The 23,037-nt window shown below is 42.4% G+C and overlaps 1 protein-coding gene across 3 annotated transcripts in view; it reads right to left on the reverse strand.

Annotated features, from left to right (window-relative positions):
- The window catches only part of SPAG5 (sperm associated antigen 5), a 90,092-nt gene that overhangs the window by 56,578 nt on the left and 10,477 nt on the right, over positions 1–23,037 (reverse strand). For all 3 annotated transcript variants that reach the window (XM_033922939.1, XM_033922937.1, XM_033922938.1), the window contains exons 3-7: positions 19,549–19,686; positions 16,709–18,330; positions 12,021–12,213; positions 9,846–9,965; positions 4,953–5,045 (exon numbers count right to left, since the gene is read on the reverse strand). In XM_033922939.1, coding sequence (XP_033778830.1) covers positions 4,953–5,045; positions 9,846–9,965; positions 12,021–12,213; positions 16,709–18,330; positions 19,549–19,686 — 2,166 coding nt within the window. The remainder of the gene's footprint in view (positions 1–4,952; positions 5,046–9,845; positions 9,966–12,020; positions 12,214–16,708; positions 18,331–19,548; positions 19,687–23,037) is intronic.

Genomic DNA, 23,037 nt, shown 5'->3' on the forward strand with positions numbered 1-23,037 from the left:
AAAAACCCAAAGATTAGCAACATTCCATGCTACCAATCCAGGGCAAGCAGTAGCATCCCTCATGTCTTTCTCAATAACAGACTATGGACTTTTCTTCCAGGAAATTGTCCAAACCTTTTTAAAAGTTAAACCAGCTACACTATCCACTCTTACAACAACTTCTGGCAATGTGTTCCAGAGCTTAACTATTCTCTGAGTGAAAAAATATTTCCTCCTATTGGTTTTAAAAGTATTTCCCTGTAACTTCAATGAGTGTCCCCTAGTCCTTGTAATTTTTGATGGAGTGAAAAATCGATCCACTTGTACCTGTTATACTCCCCAGATACTAGTGCCAAATCCTAAAGTAAGGAGGAAAAGTTGCAGGGATCTACACTGGGACCAGTACTGAGGTGATTAAAATTGCAGATGACACTAAACTTTTTTAGATATTACAAGTCCTCAGTTGTTTTAAGGACCATCTGATTTGTGTTATGATATGGCTAAATCACTGGAGCATAGCTTACTTATAAAAGACTTGATTATCGTAAAACAGCTGAGAGCATGCTGGGTTATTATAAATGTGGTGGGTGCCATTGGTGTCCATTGACACTGAAAGGAATGGACTGGATGCATCCTAAAACTCAGTGACTATAACATGATATTCCCAGACTTCTTGTACCTCCAGGAACATTCTTTCTAGTATATGTTGGGTGTTCTGCAAGGCCTATAAAGGTAGTATGACATACATAGGCAAGTGATTGATAGTATTCAGTTAGGGTGGAAGGGTGAGAACTCAGAATATCTTCTAAGTCACAAAGAACAGAGGTGGATTTTTCAAATAGATTCAGTTCAAATGAATGATTTAGTGCTGAATTGGAGTGGTGGTCTCTGATGTGATTGATTTGGGGGAGGAGTTGGAGAATTAATCAGGCTTTGGGTCTCATGATGAGAATTTATCATGCAGTTTGAACGCCACCATCATTTTCAAAGACATTAGTGAAGCAAGATGTGCTATAATATAAGTAAGAACCAACCTTTCGAAAGTGTTAAGAATTTTTGATAATGCATGTATGTTTTTCAATTAAATGTGGGTTTATTTTGTAGTTGACCACTTCCCTGAAGAAGAGTATTAAACACTGGCCACTCCCTCTCCCTTTCTTCCTACCCTGTGTTTTCTGAACAGATTATAGCTAGTTATATTATATCCTAGTCATGGTTCTCTGTGAACCATGTCTCCGTGACCACTACAAAATCCAAATAAGCCTGTAGATACAGAATCTTATTTCCCCTACTCTGGGAATTTGTTAAAGGATACAAAAGAGATCCCTAATCCTCCTTAAGGAAATGCTCATCTCACCTTAATAGGACATAACTAGAGAACCTAAAGCTGGGGAGGAAGCTCAGGAATTCAAGTCAAAAATCAAGGGCCAGTTTGAGGGAAAGAGGTCCAGACCAGAAAGAGGAAGGCTCTAGAAGTGTACTCGCATTGTGCAGTATGTACAGATGCTATATATTTTTTGCAGGCTACAGAAACTATAACACAGGCATTTTTTTTGTTCTGTATCAAATAAAATTTTTTCTTCTGCTCTGGACTCGGGTTCATCTGTTATTTTAGGTGTGTGAAACACAGGCCCCCAAACCAGGCTCTCTTACGTGCTATTCTAGTATACTTTTGCAGTATCAAAACTATGCAGATTATTTTCCAAAGAAATACCTGTAGAAAATTTTCCTGGGCAATTGGTACAAAATTCTTGGGTAAATGGAGTGGAGGAGTGGCCTTGTGGTTAGAGCAGCTGCCTCAGCACCCTGAGGTTGTGAGTTTGATTCCCACTGCAGCTCCTAATGACTTATATAAGTACCTGTCTAAAAAATATGTAAACTGCTTTGATTGTGTAAACCACACAGAAAAAACTATATATCAAGTTCCTTCCTACCCTGTTAAATGTAACTTTGTACCTGTCTGCAGATTTTTGAAAAATTTTCTCTATAATTCTGGCACTTTCATGTAGCCACATGAGTGATATAAACTTGTCATTTGTTTCTGAGTTGTTTGGCATATTTTCATGGCCTATTTCCAAGAAACAAATAACTTATAAACTTAACTATGGACTTCAGAATAGCCAGGCTGTGCACTAATAATAGGATAAATTCATGTCCCTTATGGCTTTGAGTATCCAGGAATTGTGATTATGCACCTACATACAGTGTGCATTGGAGAGCATCACTGCTCTTATTGCATTACATTTACATTACTTTTATTGACTTCTATTTCACCTTAACTTTTCCGTTCTAGGTGGATTACAATAAAATGTATCTGGACATTTCTAGGGAATTACATTTCAAAGCTTATTATTAGACAGACACTGGATTAGATTGCAAGACATATTTCCTAAATAACATCATTTTGATTTTTTTCTGAAATATTCTTTAACTAGTCTTTAAGCCCGTTACATTAACGGGTGCTAGAGTAGATGTCTGTCTGATTTTTTTTTTTTCTTTGTCTCTTTCTCCTTGGACGCTGCCTATCTGTCTGTCATTTTTTCTGTCTGTGTCTCTCCCTATGTCCTTAGTGCCCTCAGTGCCTCCTTCCTATGTCCTTAGTGCCCCCAGTACCTCCTTCCTGTGTCCATAGTGCCCCCAGTGCCTCCGTACTGTGTCCTTAGTGCCCCAGTGCCTCTGTACTGTATCCTTAGTGCCACAGTGCCTGCGTACAGTGTCCTTAGTGCCCCCGGTGCCATCCTTTCTATATCATTAGTGCCCCTAGTGCCTCCTTCCCGTGTCCCCATCACTATCTTCCAGACTTTGTCGTCCCCCACCCATGCCAGCCTGTCTGCCTGCCTCCCATCCCCCTGAGGAGCATATTTCCATTAAAAAAACCACCCCCCTAAAGCCAGCCAGCCTGTCTCCTTCCTATCCCTCTCAGCAGCATATTTCCATTTAAACCCCCCCCCACACCCCCGAAGCCAGCCTGCCTGCCTCCTTCCCATCAGAGCAGCATGTTTCAATTTAACCCCCCCCATGCCTGCCTCCTTCCCATGTTTCCATTTAACCCCCCCTCCGGAAACCCCCATTGACTCTCCCAGCCGACTCTCCCACCGCTAGATGGCCGACAAACCTACCGGCTCCAGCAGCATCCGAGGCAGAGTAAACACGCTGCTTCAGGCCTTCTACTGCCCTAATTTTCTCTGCCGCGTCTCTGATGATGTCATCAGGGACGCGGCTGAGGAAATCAAGTAGAAATCCAGTAGAAGGACACAAAGCAGCGTGTTTACTGTGCTTGGACGCTGCTGGAGCCGGGAAGTTTGTATTTGTCTGGCAGTGGGAGGTGCAGCTGGGAGGGTCAACGGGGGTTTCGGGTGTGCTGGGTAGGGTCAGCGCCGGGGGGGGGGGGGGAGTCGCGGCGTGTTATCTGCTGTGAGTCAGGCCGGAGCCGGGAAGCCCGCTGCGAGAGAAAGAGAGAGATGCATGGTAAGCGCGCATACGCACTCTTGTGGCCACAGCCCGACAGTTCAGGACTCAGGGAACACAGGGTAAGAGTGCGCATGCACGCTTAGCATTTTATTATTATAGATATGGTATGGCACCTAAGATTCTGACTACATCTTTATCTTGTTTTTCAGGCCACTGCTATTTAATATATTCATAAATGATCTAGAAACAGGCACGAAGTGTGAGATAATAAAATTTGCGGACGATACAAAACTATTTAGTGGAGCTGGGACTAAAGAGGAATGCGAAGCATTGCAAAGGGACTTGAACAAATTGGGGGAATGGGCGGCGAGATGGCAGATGAAGTTCAACGTTGAGAAATGTAAAGTATTGCATGTTGGAAACAGAAACCCGAGGTACAACTATACGATGGGAGGGATATTATTGAATGAGAGTAACCAAGAAAGGGACTTGGGGGTAATGGTGGACATGACAATGAAGCCGACGGCATAGTGCGCAGCGGCCGCTAAGAAAGCAAATAGAATGCTAGGCATAACAAGAAGGGTATTACAACAAGGACAAAAGAAGTTATCCTGCCATTGTATCGGGCGATGGTGCGCCCGCATCTGGAATACTGCGTCCAATATTGGTCTCCGTACCTTAGGAAGGATATGGCGTTACTCGAGAGGGTTCAGAGGAGAGCGACACGCTTGATAAAAGGGATGGAAAACCTCTCATACGCTGAGAGATTGGAGAAACTGGGTCTCTTTTCCCTGGAGAAGAGGAGACTTAGAGGGGATATGATAGAGACTTATAAGATCATGAAGGGCATAGAGAGAGTAGAGAAGGACAGATTCTTCAAACTTTCGAAAAATAAAAGAACAAGAGGACACTTGGAAAAGTTGAAAGGGGACAGATTTAAAACGAATGCTAGGAAGTTCTTCTTTACCCAACGAGTGGTGGACACCTGGAATGCGCTTCCAGAGGGCGTACTAGGGCAGAGTACAGTACAGGGGTTTAAGAAAGGATTGGATAATTTCCTGCTGGAAAAGGGGATAGAGGGGTATAAATAGAGGATTACTGCACAGGTCCTGGACCTGTTGGGCCGCCGCGTGAGCGGACTGCTGGGCATGATGGACCTCAGGTCTGACTCAGCATAGGCATTGCTTATGTTCTTATATATATACTGTACTTATAAAAATTATTCTACAGGAAACAATGCAGCCAGTTATGTAAACTTTTCTCATTATATCTAGATAAATTTAATAAATTTAACATTAAGGGGTCCTTTTATCAAGCTGTGGTAGGGGTTTAATGCGCGTAATACCACGCGTTACACCGCCTGCCGTGCTAGCCACTAACGCCTGCATTGAGCAGGCGTTAGTTTTTTAGCTGGCCGCGGGGGTTAGCGCGTGATGAAATGACCGATGTGCTAACCCCGCTAGCGTGGCTTGATAAAAGGAACCCTAAATGTCTGAAAGTATGTCTGCTCTCAAACAGGATAATATATAACCCTTGTATCACCACAATTGCTAGTAACTTACATCATGGCTCACTGCTTTTTTTTCCTCCTGGGTCAATTGATAGATTTTTTCTGCAAATTCAAAGGTGCCGAGAGATGTACCATATAATGATTTCTGTAAGAAAAAAACCAAACAATACACAAAAAAGCCATGCCTATATCTCTTTAAAAAAAAAAATAAAAATCTTTATTCGTTTTCATATCTTACAACAAGTGTGTAATATTCAATCAAAAATAAATTTTACAAATCACTTGACATTCTTACTTATAATCATCAAAGCATAAAAGAATCTGTGAGGTTATTAAATTTGCGGACGACACCAAACTCTACAGCAGGGTTAGAACCAAGGAAGACTGTGTAGACCTGCAAAGGGACTTAACAAGATTGGAAGACTGGGCAAGAAAATGGCAAATGAGTTTTAACACTGAGAAATGCAAAGTCATGTATGTAGGGAAAAAGAACCTGATGTTCAACTATAAAATGGGGGGATCATTGCTGGGGGTGAGCAACCTTGAAAGAGACCTGGGGGTGATGGTGGACACAACATTGAAAGCATCAGCACAGTGTGCGACAGCCTCAAAGAAAGCGAACAGAATGTTGGGTATCATCAAAAAGGGTATCACGACCAGGACGAAGGAAGTCATTTTGCCGCTGTATCGGGCAATGGTGCGCCCACATCTGGAGTACTGTGTCCAGTACTGGTCACCGTACCTCAAAAAGGACATGGCGGTATTTGAGGGAGTCCAGAGAAGAGCGACAAAACTGATTAAAGGTATGGAAAACTTCTCATACGCTGACAGATTGGAAATGCTGGGGCTATTCTCCCTGGAAAAGCGGAGACTTAGAGGAGACATGATAGAAACCTTCAAAATCATGAAGGGCATAGAGAAGGTAGACAGGGACAAATTCTTCAGGCTGTGGGGAGCCACAAGTACAAGGGGGCACTCGGAGAAATTGAAAAAGGACAGGTTTAGAACAAATGCTAGGAAGTTCTTTTTCACTCAGAGGGTGGTGGACACATGGAACGCGCTCTCAGATGCTGTGATAGGCCAGAGCACGCTACAGGGGTTCAAGGAGGGTCTAGATAGATTCCTGAAAGAAAAGGGGATTGAGGGGTACAGATAGAAGTGGAGGTAGGTTACAGGAATAGTCAGAAACCACTTCACAGGTCGTGGACCTGATGGGCCGCCGCGGGAGCGGACCGCTGGGCACGATGGACCTCTGGTCTGACCCAGTGGAGGCAACTTCTTATGTTCTTAATCCCTCCCCACCCAGGCTTTCAGGAAGGTTGGGATAACTTGCACAGAGCAGTCACAATTACAACATTAGTGAACACAGGGTGATCAGATATTTCAGACAAATCTCATTAGTTTTGGTAGTTGTTTGGAATATATTGTTTTGTGGTGAGACATGGGAGAGGGACTGGATGATGGATTAAATATAGATTTGTAAGAATCAAAGAAGAAAGCAAAACTTGATTACCTGTAATAGCGATTCTCTATGGAAAGCAGAGAAATGGACCTACAGGTCTGGGTGACTTCATCCAGTGTTGCCTGTGTAGATCACTTGCTGTCTAAAGAGGCCTTGTTCCATGGGCTTTCCAGAGTACACATTGAGTTTCTTGTATTACCAACACCCACCACTCCTGTCAGTCTATAAACATAGCTGATACTGATATTCTGAAAGGAAGTAAGGTGGAATTGTGTGGCTCCATTCCCCTGTTGTCCACGAAGAACCTTCCTTACAGGTAAAAAATTTCACTTTCTCCATGGAAAGCCAAGGCTGGAGCAATGGGTCTGGGAGATTCCAGAGCTGAGGGTTATTGGTTATAGAGAGAAAGTTAGCAATAATATTTGATGAAGGTATGAACAGATATCGCTTTACAAATGCTCATGATGGAAGTCATTCTGAGACTGGACACAGTGGCTGATTTGGAAATGAAGTTGGTGAATTGAAATATGGTCTAGTGGAGACACCAGCCATAATATAATGGTATATAGTCTGAAATCCACCCAGAAAGAGTTTGTTTAGTTACTATTTGATCTAGGCCATTTGAGTCAAAGGAGATGAAGAGCTGTGCACCCTTTCTTATATTTTGGGCGATATTTTAGAGTAGTGAATATCTGTAATCAAGTATGTGCAGGTGGCTTCTGGAGTGAGGTTTTGGGATGAAAGATATGAGGGTAATGGACAAGTTAAAATGAAATTCTGAAACCACTTTGGGAAGGAAGATGGGCTGTGTTGAAGAAGAACTGAGTGTAGGGGGAATGATGAACAAAGGTTTATAATTCACTGTCTTGTCTAGTGAAGTAATGATTACCAGAAACAGAACATTTCAGGAAAGGTACTGCAGAGTTGAGTGGCTCAGGAGCTCAGATAAAATTTGAGTGAACTGTGCGATGATAATGTTCAGGTTCCATTAGGGAGAAGGGGGCCAAACAGCTTAGTCTAAATACCTCTCGTGAATTTGGATATTAAGTGGTAGACAGAAATCTCTTTCATAGCTATTAGCGGGCAGATTTGATAGGCCATATGGTCTTTATCTACCATGATCTTCTGTGTTTTTACTGGTTCATGGCAAGTTGCAATGGCTGCCAAATACCAACATACCAAGTTTGATTGCAAATTTGCATTTGATATATAAAGAAGGTAGTCCAACAGCAGTGGATGACACAAAAGGCAAACTCCTGTGAGTGCTGGGAGCACCAAGTGGCAAAGTGCTTCCATTCTAAGTAATAGGATTTTCTTATCCTTGAGGACAAAGTTTGTCCCCATTCCTGCCCTGTCCCTGACAGCACTATCCCAGTCCCCATCCCATCCCCATGGACTATGTCCTCATTTACACAAGCTTCGAACACTTATGATTTTATATTTAAATTTTTTTAATTAAAATATAAAAAGTGACAATATTCTATACAGCTGTTTGTAAATCATAAATAGAGCCTTCCATTTTGATTCGGTTGTGGTACAACATTCCCCAAAATTTGGTTGCCTGTGTTTTTACAGAAGCCGGGAAGATAATTGGATTGTATTTCAGACATGGGCATAGAAGAGAACCAATACTGTGAAGTAGATGAACAGAAAAATAAGTGTCTATTAAATGTTGGAAATGCTCCTTGATGCCAGCAACAATGGAAGACTTTATTGTAATAGTAAGATGCTTGAGCAACTGAGCACGTGATGGAAAGACGTTGCAGTTGGTATGAATCTGATCAGGAGACAAGACTTTTGATGCCACATCAAAGGCTGACAAGACACAAATGATATCATTTAACAGTAGTTAATTTAAATCCCAAACCAGCTTATCAGATTTGTTGTCTAAGATGTGTTAAGTTTTTACATTTTGATACTAGCATTTTATAGATGCTGTTCCATCTAGTTGGAACAGCCTGTTTAAGGCTAGTCTCAAGCTTTTAGAGAATGATGCAGGGACACAGTTTGTACCTACCAGCTCTGTCCTCATCCTTGCACCATCCCCGCGTCATTCTCTAATTCAGCCCTAAGTCCCCCTACCCTCAAGAAGCATATAGGCTCCCCACTTCACATTTGCAAGCCAAAGCTCATAATAAAAGAAATGAAATCAAGCAGCTGTTAGCAAGATATTTGAACTTGGCATTGGGAGGTGAGAAGCTTAGAGCTCTTTCAGCTGTTGGAGGTAGGGCTGAAATACTTTCACTAGAGAAAGCCTAAAGGAGGCAGCTTGGCAACTTATTTAAAAATAGAGGGGGGTTTGATCTTGGCTGAAACTGAATCTATGGCTGAAATTCAGGTTGGTTTTAGTTTGAACCGTCTCTCCTGCTCCCACTAGAAGGTAGGTCCTCCTGAGCCAAGCAGCCCCCCCCCCCACCAACCACAAGCTCTGCCCTCTCACCAAGCTCTGGTGGTCTAGTGGCCTCTTCAGAGCAGGATTGCTCCTGCCCACGTTAGCTCCACAGTCAAAACGGCTACAGCAGGAGGTTGTGAAGCTATTTTAAGATTGGCTTGGTGGGAGCAACTGGGAATTGTTCCAGTCTCAAAGGGGCTGCTAGACCACCAGGGCCTTCTTTGTGTGGTGGGAGTGCAGTCTTTGCAATTAGGGGGGGTTGGATGTTTTGTTTTCTGCCAAAACTGAAGCATGGTTGAACTCAGATTTCAGGCTGGTTTTGGTTCCAAAATCAAAATTCAGTCAGCCTGTATTAAATAATGCTTGTTGTGCTCTGTCATGCTTAAAGACAATATATCAAAGAGCGGTGCAAAATGGAAATGATAAAACTTCATTAAAATTTGGGAACCATTAACGTCCTTTTGTCATGATTGATGCCATTTTTCTAATATTTCTATATTTAATATGTAAGATAAGGGTGGGGTGGGGGGAGGATTTCTATTATATGAAAAATAAAATTACTAGAGGGATTTCAGGATGGGAGAGGGAGGGTTATATTTGCAATTATAAGATATAACGTTAAGATGTACAAGTGGTTAAATCTATGCTATTGTGTTGCAATTTTTGTACACTTGATGAAAGTTTTAAAATGAATAAAGAATTATATAAAAAAATATATATATCAAAGAGCCCTCAAAGACAAAAACAATCTTTACACATTGTTCAAGTGCAATTCATAAATTTATTTTGATTCTCAAGTGCTCATAAACTTATTGTTCACAGGGCAACAATGATGTAGTCACCTTTACCAGTGGTGCAGCTAGTAATTTAATCACAGCATATAACCTTCACTCGAAAAACTCTTATTAGTGCAGCTTGCTTATAGGCGAGGCAAGCTGAGATGAGCGGATGGCAGTGGAAGTCTTCTTCTCCTTCCCTATTCCAAAAATAGCAAAATTTTGCTTGGGGGTCCCTTCATTGAATGTACACCACTGCTACATAAAGACAACAACCAACATCACTCTTCCCTTCACTTCTGAAGCTGTACTTACCAAGCTCTCAAATGCCTTTTGCAGTTCTTTTTTCAGCCTTTCCTCATCCTCATTGGAATTTTGCAGTGAATTAATTTTTTCCATGGCTTTGACATACAGATTGTAATGGTACTTCTCTTCCTAGAAATGTTTTGTAAATGCACATAGAACATTAGCCAAATGAGATGAAATACAAACATTCATTCTAAACACTTTTATTAAAAAAAATTTCTTTTGTCATCTATGTGCTGCTCTGTTCCAAAAAAGATTCTGCAGAGTTTGTGGATGTACACCTTCTCTCAGAGAAAACAAACAGTGAAAGTAATAATAATAATAGCTTTATTTATATCCCATCATGCTTTTCAGTTCAAGACAGTTTACAACAAGAGAGGCTGCAGGAATGCAGCGAAGTTACATCAAGAGCATGAAGTAGGAGTAAACAAATAGGGTGTAACATAATTAAATATATATCAGAAGGCAGGCCCTTTCTCCTTACAGTTGGCGGGGGAAGAAAAGGGAAACAGAATCCCTCAGAATCTTGGGAACAGAGAGTAGGTTACAGTGTCTTTCCTCATTGTGGCACCACATTATTGTGCTTCCAAAGTACACAGTAGTGCTGCCCGATTTTCGATTCAAATCGATTCACCAATTCACTTTGGGTGAATCGATTCGAATCGATTTGATTTTTTAAAAAATCGGCCTGGCCAATTCGGTGACCGACCCTCCTCCCCGTGCCTTCCTAAAGCAGGAGTGGCAGCGCTGCCTCTTGCTGGCCTGCCGCTGCCGCTCCTGCTTTAGTGGGTGAGGGGGGAGGGTCAGTCGGGAAGAGCTGCAGAAATCCTGGTTTTACCCTGTTCCATGCTTTGACACTCTTTGCTGCATCCTCCGGCTTCCCCCCTGGCCTCCCGCTCTTATCGCAGCCTGCAGAGAGGATCGCCAGTGCTCTACATGATCCTTGCAGGCTGCCACCATCCTCAGAAGCACGTTCTCTATGACGCAGTCCCGCCCCTCCTCTGACGTCAGGGGCAGGATCGTGTCAGAGGGAACGTGCTTCTGAGGATAGAGCTCTGACGATCCTCTCTAGAGGCTGCGGTAAGAGTGGGAGGCCTGGGGGGAAGTCAGAGGACCTGCAAAGAAGGGAGGGGGAACATGCAGACCTTCAGGGGAGGGGGACCCTGGCCTAGAAGTACACAGAGGGAAGAGAGAAGGGGTACTGCTGGACAGTGCGAGCAGGGAAGGTAAGGGAGAAGGGGTACTGCTGGACAGGGGGAGCAGGGAAGGGAGAAGGGGTACTGCTGGACATGGGGGAGGTAAAAGGAAGGGAGAATAGGTGCTGCTGGACCTGGCAGAAAGGGAGGGAAAGGAAAAGTGCTACACACTGGAGGAGAGGGTGAGATGGTGCATGGGGAGAGAGCATGTTGGGTTGGGAGCTAGGAAGGAGGGTTGCCACTCGAGGGAAGAAGAAAGGACAGAGAGAGAAAGCGTGCAGGAGGCAGAAAGTATTGGACTCATGGAACGGGCGAGATGGATGGGGAGGCAGAAAGGAGGGAAGGAGAAATGTTACGCTCGGGAAGGAGGGAGAGATGCTGGATGAAAGGGTAGTTGAGAAAAGGAGAGATGGTGGATCTGGGGATGGTGAAGTCCATTGCTGCAGCTTCGTGGATGGAGATGAAAAAAGGGAAGATGCCAGACATCTTGGGGAGGGAAGGGAAATGGAAGGGGAGGATAGAGATGGAAAGTTAGCAAAGAGAAAGAAGAAAAGAGGAGACCCTGGCAAGCGAGATATCAGAAGACAACCAGAGCCTGGGATCAACAAAATTTGAATAATTACCAGACAACAAAATGTAGAAAAAATAAATTTTATTTTCTGTTTTGTGATTACAATATGTCAGATTTGAAATGTGTATCCTGCCAGAGCTGGTGTTAGACCGCAAATGTGAGCTAGGATTTAACAGAGAGAGAGAGAGGAAAAGTCTTTTTTGTTTATTTTGTTTACACCACAGAACCAGTGTGGGTAGGAGAGAGCAAAGGGGGTGAAGAGGCTATAAAATAAACACACTAGGATATTTGAAAAAAAACACCCACTTGGGCAGGAAAATCGAATCGAAAAATCAATTCAATAGGCTGAATCGAATCGAAATGTTTTTCCTGAATCGGGCAGCACTAGTACACAGAGCATCAGAATGACTCTTTTACCTGAGTTGCATGAGTCACATTCGTCTGAGTGAAGGTCTCTCTCTGCTCTGAAGGTCTCAGATGAGACACCAATCCCGGGTTACTCTGCCAATCTTGTAGCTGCCGTGAGAGCACTTCTATTATAATGAGCATATGTTCCAAATGATTCTCCAACTCATTCTTAGACAGGGAATTCAAATTCTCTCGAGAAAAGCTATCATAAAAATCAAAGCATTATTTTACAGTATCATTAGCAAATCAGTTAAATAGAAAGGTTTGTCATGTTTCTTGTGAAGATCACTTTCAGTTTGTTTAAAATTAATTTGGAAATAGTGATTCAAAGACGTCATGATACAGTGATAATCTCATCATGCAAACATCTGCAATGTTTCAAACATCTTTGGTGATATACATTTTTTAAGCTTTTTTTATTTGATGTGTTTTGCTAAAATTTTATTAAATATAATCAAAGAATAAATTATTATAAATTGAAAGATGGGTTTAATTTAAGCTTTTTCTATTTGATGTATTTTGCTAAAATTTTATTAAATATAATCAAAGAATAAATTATTATAAATTGAAAGGTGGGTTTAATTTGCATAATTATTTGACACCCTATTATACCACAGTAGTATTTTTTGGAATTTCAATTCAGGCTGTTGGTTCAGGCCTAGGTCCTAAGTATACTTGATTATTGTAATGTTATTTATCTAGGGTGTCCACAACAGCTAATTAGGTAATTACAAATGGTTCAGAATACTATTTTACAGTTGATTTTTCTGCTGAAAAACATGATCATGTGACTGAGTATTATCTTAGGTTGCACTGGCTGTCACTTAGGCCACAATTTTTTTTTTTAATTTGCCTGCATTCTTTATAAGATGTTGCATTGGCTGGCCCCACCCTATTTGATGGAACGGTTTGAGTTTGCCATGTTTTCCCATGCCATGTTGACCGTTTTGGTTTTCCTTCTGTTCGTGGCAGGTGTATATATCGCTATGTGGATAAGTCGTTTTCCTTTCAGATAGCTTTTTGTCCTCTACCTCTTATTTTGTGGTAAGGTGGCAGGTGAAAACCTATTTATTTAAAAAGTTTGTTTGGTGAGCTTTAATAGTGATTTGTTGTGATGGTATTTTATTATTTTTTTGTACATCTCCAGTGATTACTGTTTGTTTTGGGTTTTTTTTATTGTAAATCACTCTGAATTGTATGGTTGTGGTGGTATATAAATAAATAATTTATTATCATCATCTTTATAGTAGATAACGGAAAAAAGAAGCAATTCATTCATTCAGTCTGCCCATTATCCTGTCTACACTGCTAAGGATGCATCCCAGATTGACCATCTTATTCAGGACAGTCATAGGCTAATGGTTAGGGCAGTGGGCTGAGAACTAGAGGAGCCAGGTTCAAAACCCACTACTGCTCCTTGTAATATTACAAGCCCTCTGGAAATTGTGGGTATGGAAACTCATCTTGAACTTCTGAGAAATTTGGGAGCTATATCCAATCTATTTGCAACCCAGTTAGCCAGAGTGGCCTGTTGGCGGAGTTTGAGCAGAATAGCTGCTTAACTGGTTAGAACTGGCATTCAGGGCCAGATGCACTAAAATCAGTGATCGTCTAACGATCATCGCTAAACCAATTTTGACAGGTTTAGCGACAATCGCATTTACCGACCTGATTCAGAAAATGGATCACCATGTGGTTTTCTGCACGATCGCACATTCTCTGATCCGACCATGCAAATAAGGTCATTAATATTGAAATGCCATGTAAACTAGTAAAGTGATTGATGCTCTAACATGGCTTCCCAATGCACAAAATAAAGTGATCGCTTTTAGCAATCTGAAAAAAGTGACTGGTAAAGAACAATCACTGACCTATCTCGCCGATACTAAAAAATATTTATAACATGCCAAACCTTTTTTTATTTATTTAATTTTCTATACCATTCTCCCAGGAGAGCTCACAACGGTTTACATGAGTTTATTCAGGAACTCAAGCATTTTTCCCTGTCTGTCCCGGCAGTCTCACAATCTATCTAATGTACCTGGGGCAATGGGGGGATTAAGTGACTTGCCCAGGGTCACAAGGAGCAGCGTGAGTTTGAACCCACAACCCCAGGGTGCTGAGGCTGTAGCTTTAACCACTGTGCCACACTCTACCCACACTCTTACACATGCACAATATCTGCCCTGTTAAAAAAAAAGAAAAAAAGAAAAAAGCCCCCCCTCCGATGACAGCCCTCCCCGATATACCCCCTGACAAACAGGCACCGAGACCAACCCCACCCCCCCCCATGGCAGCAAAAATGGCAGGAGGGATGCCCACTCTCTCCTGACATGCCGAACCCCCCTTCTCATGTGAGAAAAAATTGGCAGGAAGGATGCCCACTCTCTCCTACCAATGGAGGCAACCCCCCCCCTCCCCCGTGCAAGGCGCTACCCCCGAACCATCCCCTACCCACACATTTCCTCCTCAAAAAAGGCAGGAGGGATGCCCACTCCCTCTTGCCACTGGATGTTCCTCCGAACCTCTCCCCATCCCGACCACCTCCAATACCTTTTTGTGAAGAGAGCAGGAGGGAGGCTCAGTCCCTCCCAGCTCTGAGGCCCACCAATCCAAAATGGCAGGTCTTCCCCTTCTCGATGCATCGTGTCATGCACACGGAGCGGCCTTAGGCACCTCCCTGTGCATCACATGATGGACCAAGGAGGGGAAGGTCCGCCATTTTGGATCAACAGGCCTCAGAGCTGGGAGGGACCAAGCCTCCCTTCTGCTCTCTTCACAAAAAAGTACTGGGGTGGGGGGCAGTTCAGAGGAGCATCTGGTAGCAGGAGGGAGTGAGCGTCCCTCCTGCCTTTTTTTTGGAGGGGTGAAGGGGGAGGCTAGGGGATGGTTCAGGAGGGGGGGCTCTGTTAGCAGGAGGGAATGGGCATTCTTCTTGATGATTTTTTCTCATTGAGGGGCAGCATGGCAGAAGGGAGTAGGCATCCCTCCTGCCATTTTCGCTGTGGCAGTGGGGGGGTATCAGTCCCATTGGTTTGTCGGGGAGGTGTTGGTTTGTCAGGGAGGGCCGTCATCGGCAGTGGGGGGAGGAGCTATTTTTCTTTTTTTAATGGGGCAGATATTGTGCGTGTGTAACGGACACACAGCATCTGTGCCCATTAAAAAAGGAAAAAAAAGGTTTCCTGCCCCGAACATCTGAGTAGTAGAAGGCTGCTTCATGGTTTAACCTGCATCTCAGCTGTTCGGGCTTCCCCTGCTAGATCTGCACATGTGTGAGAGTCACTCTTACAGTGATCAATCAGATGGAAGAGATGGGGATTACATTGAATCTCCACACAAATCATTTGCATTCAAAATTTTTAGTGCATTAATAGCTCTTTTAGAATCAAATATCAGATCAGAGCGGACCCATGCTGTCTTACAGATCTTGTTTAGTGTATCTGGGCCTCAGTCCACTAACTGCTTAAGCAGGCAGATGAAGTTAGAACAACAGAAAGGTTGTCCAAACATTATCTGCCATGCTAACTGAGCACTAGTCTGAATATTGGTTGGTGCCCAGTTAACTTCCAGGAAACTGCACATATCCAGATAGTCAATGCCGGAGCCTGGACATGACCCCGAACTGAATATCAGAGTAACATACTACATGTCAGCATGTATGATGCATCCAGTCTTCCCAACAAGATAAATTCAGTGGCGGGGGGGGGGGGATTTAAGTCTGCCCACAGTGGTCAGCCCTATGAGTGGGAAGCCAGCAGTTTTTAAGCCACTGATCTCCCAGGTTGAATATTATCCTCTACTTATCCATCAATACTAGTGTGGTCATTGTCTGAACACCCAACCTCCTACATAGCCTATCAGACAAGCCTGGCTATGTGAGTGCCTACATTTCATTACATTTTTGGGGGGGATTTCAATTCAATTCAGGATTGTACTTCCTGGATACTTATGTTTATATATCATGTGTCAATAGGTATTCAGACTGAGCAGGTTTCAGGACTATTACTACAATTAATTACAGCTCCCCCTCCCACAAATTCAGTTATTCACAATTTTTTTTGCGCCTTGATTTTTAATTCAGAAACGCTGCCCTGGACATCTCTCAGACCTTACCTGGTGGCGACACGGGGCAGGAGCAATCTTCCTATGCTCCTGCCCTGTGTAGAGCCATGCTGTGCACCCATGCCACGATTTCCTGTGGTCTCACAAGACTACAACGGGAGTTTCCGTTGTAGTCTCGTGAGACCACAGGAACTCACAGCACAGCTCTGCACAGGGCAGGAGCGTAGGAAGATCGCTCCTGCCCTGCGTCGCCGTTAGACCACTAGGTAAGGTCGGGAACGCAGAAGGGAGGCAGGGGTGGGTCAGAGTCGGCCCAAAAAATTATTCGCGATTTTCCCTATTCACGGGCCGATTCTGCCCCTAACCCCTGCGAATATTGAGGGTCTACTGTATTTCTATAGTACTACCAGATGTACGCAGCACTGTACAGAGTCACAAAGGAGACAGTCCCTGCTCAAAGGAGCTTACAATCTAAACATACAAGACATGGATACAGTTAGGGAGTACAACCCATGTCCCATCATATCTCATTTCTTCCATGCTGGAAGTTACAATATATATTTTAAAAAAATGGCACATTACAAACAAGAGAGCAAGTCCTTCTTGCAATAAAATTTTCTTTATAAACCACTTACTTCCAGAGCAAGGAGTCAGTTTCAGCAGTGCTATCCTTCACACTTGCCTCTCCCTTCCCCAAGATGCTGCTGAAGTCTCCAGATGTGTTCATGCTTCTCTCCAGTAGGGCTAGAGGGGTCACCCATGTCACTGCACAGGAACTAGTAACAGGAGTTACACTAGTACTGATATCTTTCTGTGAAACTGGTGACAATATGTCACACCGTACAGCTTCGCATGCTACTGAAGTGTTCATGCTCTTTTCCAGTAACATAAGAGGGGTCATCCATGTCACTGCACTGGATCTAAGGACTGGGCTCATGCTTCTACTACAACAGGATGCCGGCATTGTCCAGGTGCCTGCTTCTGCTGGCACATGAATAGAAAGTCTTTCCTTCTGTTCTTCTTCAGAGAAAATCAGACTCTGGCTCTTATCTCCTGAAGGAAGAATGAAATTGTAAATGTATTCCTCCTTTTTCACAATTAAATCAGCTTCTCCTTTGTTTTCTTGGTTTTTGCAGCTTGAAGTAGATCTATTCTCTGTGTGAGGGGTCATGGTTTGAAGGACATTTTCTTCTAACCGCAACAGATGTTGTCTATCACTCTCTGTTTGGGGGCATTTGCCTTCAGCAGCATTAACTTTGTTCAAAGAATGCCCCAAGTTTCCATCTTCATGCAACAAATTAGAGATGAAAAGTTTTTGCAAATCTCCTTTGGCAGTCAAAGAACTCTGTGAATCTTGCATTTCAGATAGGTCTTCAGAAGCTTTACTGTTTGACAGGGGAGATGCACTTTCCATGAATGAAATACTATCTGCTTGTACAGTTCTAGAAAAATTGTCAATTTCCTGTCCTTTGGTGACTTCTGGTGAGCTTGCCAACAGTGTGCACAGCTCAGAAAGGTCCAGAAATGCTTTTAATTCTTCAGTTTCCTCATGAACAAGCAGATTTCCACCTTCTAACTCAGCTGAGTGGAGAATAGATGTATCTCCCATAGAAATCTCATCTACTGCATGATCAGACTGTGCTGCAGCCAATACTTTACTAAAAGCAGCATCTGTGCTACCATTGAGATGAGGGGTCTGGGGTGAAATGTGTGTCAAAGAAATAGAAGATAATTCACATTCCAAGGGAGGTTGCATGCTCTCAGATGCTTCCAAGTTGCAATGCAGTGCAGCGCAATACAGAAAAGTACAAGCATTTGCTTTAGAAGACTCAATTGTCTCACTGGTCTCATTCTCAGTGCTTTGAGCTATCCCAACTCCATTACCTCCAGGCATCCCTAGCATGCAGGCTACTTCAACATCACCACATTCTACTTGTGAAGTCAAAGTCATTAGATCATGTGACTCAGGAACCACGGCTTTGTACAGATTCAGAGCTGATGTGTCTTTTTGTTCTTGTTCCCTGAGCAGTGGAAGATCTGCAGATGGACTCAGTTGTAAACATGAAAGAGAAAGCTGAGAAATCCCATCTTCACAGCATTCAGGCTTATGTATCTCTTCTGGGAGATGATCGGTATTGAATAATATCGTGGAAGAGGTGTTGGTCTGGAGATAGACTGTGCTCAAGTCAGCATCTGCTGTCAGCCTAGTTTCTAAATTTGCAGTTGTGTTCAATAACACTTTAGGTTGGTAGTCAATCTGTTAAAAAGTAAAAAAAATAAAAATAAAAAAAATAGGAAAAATCATATAACAGGTAATGTTTATAAAGTCCCGCTATTTCACAGATTTATTAAGCACTTATTTGGAAAAAAGTGCTCAAAAAATAATATGACTGATATGGTGAAAATAATAACCAGAAGCTAAAAACATAGTCTCAAGCACTCAGCCCACTCCCTCTATCTCTCTGACCACTCATCAGAAGTCATTTTAAAAGAGCCATTTAAGGGTTAATTAATAAGAGATTCAAGCATATAGACCAGCAATTTATGAGCTCAAGTGCTTATGAAATTGTGTGTAGGTATATGCACATGTGGTATAAGCACACAGAAACATCTGTTTTTATTAGATATATGAGTAGGCATTTCTAAGAGCAGAGAATAGGTATAAAGGGGGCAGGATTGATATTTCTGGGTATATTACATAAAATGTATGCATACATGCATATACACATATACATATATAGTATGTGTAAACCACTGATTGTACCTTCAGAAAGGGGGAATATAAAATCCATGATCCTTTACCCTTTTACTGGGATATACATGCACATAATTGCACCTACATTCCTTAAGAAAAGAATATTCAATGTCACAGAAGGTTACCTGCCATCGAGTTGATTAAGATAAGTGCTATCTGTTTATATGGCTGTATCAACTTTAGTGCGTATATGGCGGTGAGGGACAGTGGTTGCCATGATGACTCAGGCTGTGTTTTAATCCACGATGCATTGGGAAATTTAGGAAACACCTAAAAACATATCTGTTCCTGAAGTATTTAGGTAACTGACCTGTACAATCTTATTCCACAATAACTGATCTCTAGAGCTGTTAATCACTAGCTTTTAACTTTGTTAATTCTACTCAATTTGTAGCATCTTTTAATCATTGTAAACCGTATAGAACTTCACGGTCCTGTTATTATTATTATTAGGGTCTGAGCATTCACTATACATCACTAATGATATTATATTATTTAGTTATAAAAGATTTTTGAATTTATATTGCTGATTATTTTTCAGTATTATGCAATGGAATCTTATAGGAGTGAACAACTTTATTTCAGTTAAAAAAATCAAAAAAACATGTACTAGACTTGTTCATACCTATGAGGATTTTATGCAGTTTTAGAGTTATGTTAAAGTGAAGTACCATGCTAAAAGTACTGGTTAGCATTAGTTAAGCCTAGTTCTAAACTTACTGTATTCAATAATGGAGTCGAAGATGACAGCTTGGATACAGAACACTGGGCAGCAGCCAAAATGTTTGGCTCTAGATTAGTACCAGACAGGACTGTGATGTCCTGAAGAGGATTTCTTCCTGATGACTTTTGCTGAGGCTAAGGAATAACAGAGAAGTATCAGTACAAGTTCATCCAAGCCTACAAATTCCTCAGTCAAAGTCACTATTTTAGTAATTAATTTATAGAATCTAATTTATTACTACCACATTTGTAGAAGGGGAAAATTATATATTACTTGATAAATTTTCTTTCCTTTTGTCTCAAAAGACCAGTCCAGAACCTGTGGGTTGTATCTGTCAACCAGTGGATGGAGACAAATTAATCAAAATACTTTTGTGTGATTTGCTCCTTAAGTACACCATGCAGGTACACAAATTCAGCATTTTGACTGACAAAACAATGTGTTCTTCAGATTAACGTGTTGACCCAAGATTGAAACTTGCAGAAAAGCAGAGGACACATCACTGGAAGGAAATAAGAAGGCAGTAACACAGCTAAACACCCTAAAGACATGCCAGGGTGAGACTACAGACTGGTCTGGTGGGACTAAAGAAAACAAAATTAGTAGGCTAGATATCATTTTTCCTTCCCTAACATCACCATCAGTGGGATGTAGCAAAGCATTCCTGAATATGGGCGGAATTTTAAACCCTTATCAGAATTTAATGCTCCATAGAAATGACAGAATAAATATTGTGTCTGTATCAAAGAAGCAACCAGGTATTGTTATGTGTCTCTCTGACTTGACTAAGATGACAGAAAGAGACATGAGGCCTGACTAATTTTGATTCAGTATGCAGAGACAGACTAGAATAGAAAAACCAATGAGCTGGAGCAAACATTCATCTGCTAGAGCATGAAATCCAAACATCCTACATGAGGAGGATAGTCAATCTCTTATTATAAATGATGGAAGAGATTCAATCATTGAAAATTCTGGAGAGAGCAACTGAAGTATCACAAAGCAAAAGGAGGAATTTTCCAAGGATCTAAAAAAGAGGTTTCCAACCCAGTCCTCAGGACACACCCGGCCAGTCTGGGTTTTCAGGATGTGCCCCAAGGACTGGGTTGAAAACCTCTGATCTAAAAAATAAAAACTCTTATCCCAGTCTAGAGGTCAGATGGAAAGAAAAGTAAAACTCTGTCGTCTGCACTTAAAAACAAAACCCACTAATAACACACAAGCAAAATATGTGAAATCTAGCAACAAATGAGAGTTTAGAAGTTGAAAATGAGAAGGACCTCCCCAGCATAAACTATTTATAGCTAAGACGATAGAGGATGCCGAAGCTTCTGTCCCAAACAGATTCTTTTTTGGCTATAGTAAGAGCCTCAAATTTGGAACTATTTCCAAGTTGTAGTAATGATGTCTGTCACTTAGAGGAATTTTCAATGGCAAGAGCTCAGATAAGTGTTTGCAGCACTCCTTGTCAGGGTTTGCAGAAGTGTGCACCTAGCAAGCTGAAGAGAAGGAAGATAACCAGAGAAGAGCTACTTTGTACATGCCATTTGACTCCAACCAACTCACCTTGAGATGTACAACTCGGCACCTTTGTGACACAAGCTGGAACATTCAATGTGTTGCACAGCTAAACTATCATGGATGATCCTGGATGCACTCTGGTGGTGATAATGTCATCATAACAATGGACGCCACACTGGTGGCAGTGATTGTTGTAACCTGCAGAAGATGGGAGGCAGGGACTGTTCAGATGCACAACAGTGCAGTCCGAGCTTCTTAATACAGTCATCATAGTAGATGTAAAGTCAGAAAGCTCACTGGCTGGTTCCGAGAAATGAGTTTTGTTCCGACTGACACTATAAACAGAGGATGTTCCACTCTGACTAGATGACATGGGCGCCAAAGATTCCCTGAAGATGAGGACTATCATGACTCTTCTCTTTTATGGGCTGCCTAATCATAGACAGCAGAACTGAATCCAAGCTGGCAACTTTCCCACCTAGGGTGCAGAGACCCCACCCTCTACCCACAGTGCTTACAGGTAGCTTATTGGACCAAAGTGATATCTGAAACTATAAAGATAGGAGCATCAGCTGTTCCTGAGGCCACAGCAATTGCCTTGACACAGATGTAGTCATCAGAAGTAAACTTATATGGCAGTTGCCAGATTCAGTGAAAATAATATGGCCTCTATTCGGTGGCAGCTGCAGCTAAAAGATTTTTTAACTAGATAGAAGGAAGTAAACCACTGCTCCATTTTCTATAGCTAAGCTAGCAACAAAAACAAAGTGGACTTCCAATCAAGTAGCTAGTCTGGCATTATTCTGCTTTAGCTTCCAAGATCCTGAAGAGCTACTGAGAGAGGACATGCTGAGGGGGAAGTAAACTTCATTACTGAGTATTTGACCTGCTAGGAAATTGCATTCAAACTTGGAAAAAGGTAGATTGCAGATTAAATAGATAACTTTTTTTAAGCAGGGCTTTGTTTTGTTTTTAGGGGTACCGAGTACTGGCACATTTTCTATTGCTTGATAAAAATGACCCATGGTATTAAAAGAGCTCAGTTTCTGCACACTCAATGCTGCTTTTTCATGACTGGTTTTGTGGCTGGTTGCAGGGGGGTCTGGCTACTGTGGGGTGGATTCCTCAGTGATCACCCCATTCCTGAAGAATGGCCTGGTATTTGAGTACTGGCACCTTTTTTGTAAGACACAGTATACTGGTTTTAAGTTACTCTGCTTATTTGGCAAAGTCAATTTAGAGCAGTGGTCTCAAACTGGCGGCCCGGGGGACACATGCAGCCCACCAGGTACTATTTTGAGGCCCGCAGTCTGTACTAGTGCTGCCCACTCTTTGAAGCGTTATCAGGCTTCCCCCCTGGTCTCCCGCTCTTACCTTCAGATAATTACTGCAGCCTGCAGAGAGGATCGCTGGTGCTGTAGCATTCCTTGAAGGCTGCTGTCGTCCTCAGTAGCATGTTCCCTCTGCCACGATCCTGCCCCTGACGTCAGAGGAGGGGCAGGACCTTGACAGAGGAGACGTGCTGTGGAGACCGATGGCAGCCTGCAAGGAATGCTACAGCACCAGCGATCCTCTCTGCAGGCGGCGGTAATTAGCAGAAACTAAGACTTGAGGCCAGGGGGGAAGCTGGGGGATGCTGCAAAGAAAAGGGGGGGGAACTTGCAGTCCTTCGGGGGAGGGGGAGGGGAAAGATTTATAAACTATAAAGAGTTTTACCTCGTGTAAAATTATCATTTCCCTCCAAGTACCTACAAATACAAAATGTGGCCCTACAAAGGGTTTGAGTTTGAGACCACTGGTTTAGAGTATAGTATAGCCTTTAAAGTCTCTGTTAGGGTTTCATAACATCAATTTAGAGCACAGCTTGCAGTTGAAGGAAGCCTCTGTTTAGTGTTTAAGTCCATCCCTTCCACACACTTTATTTTTTCCAGTTTTATTAGAGAGGATTCATTTTTTTTCTTTTT

The sequence above is a fragment of the Geotrypetes seraphini genome, chromosome 15, assembly GCF_902459505.1.
Source record: "Geotrypetes seraphini chromosome 15, aGeoSer1.1, whole genome shotgun sequence".
NCBI lineage: Eukaryota > Metazoa > Chordata > Amphibia > Gymnophiona > Dermophiidae > Geotrypetes > Geotrypetes seraphini.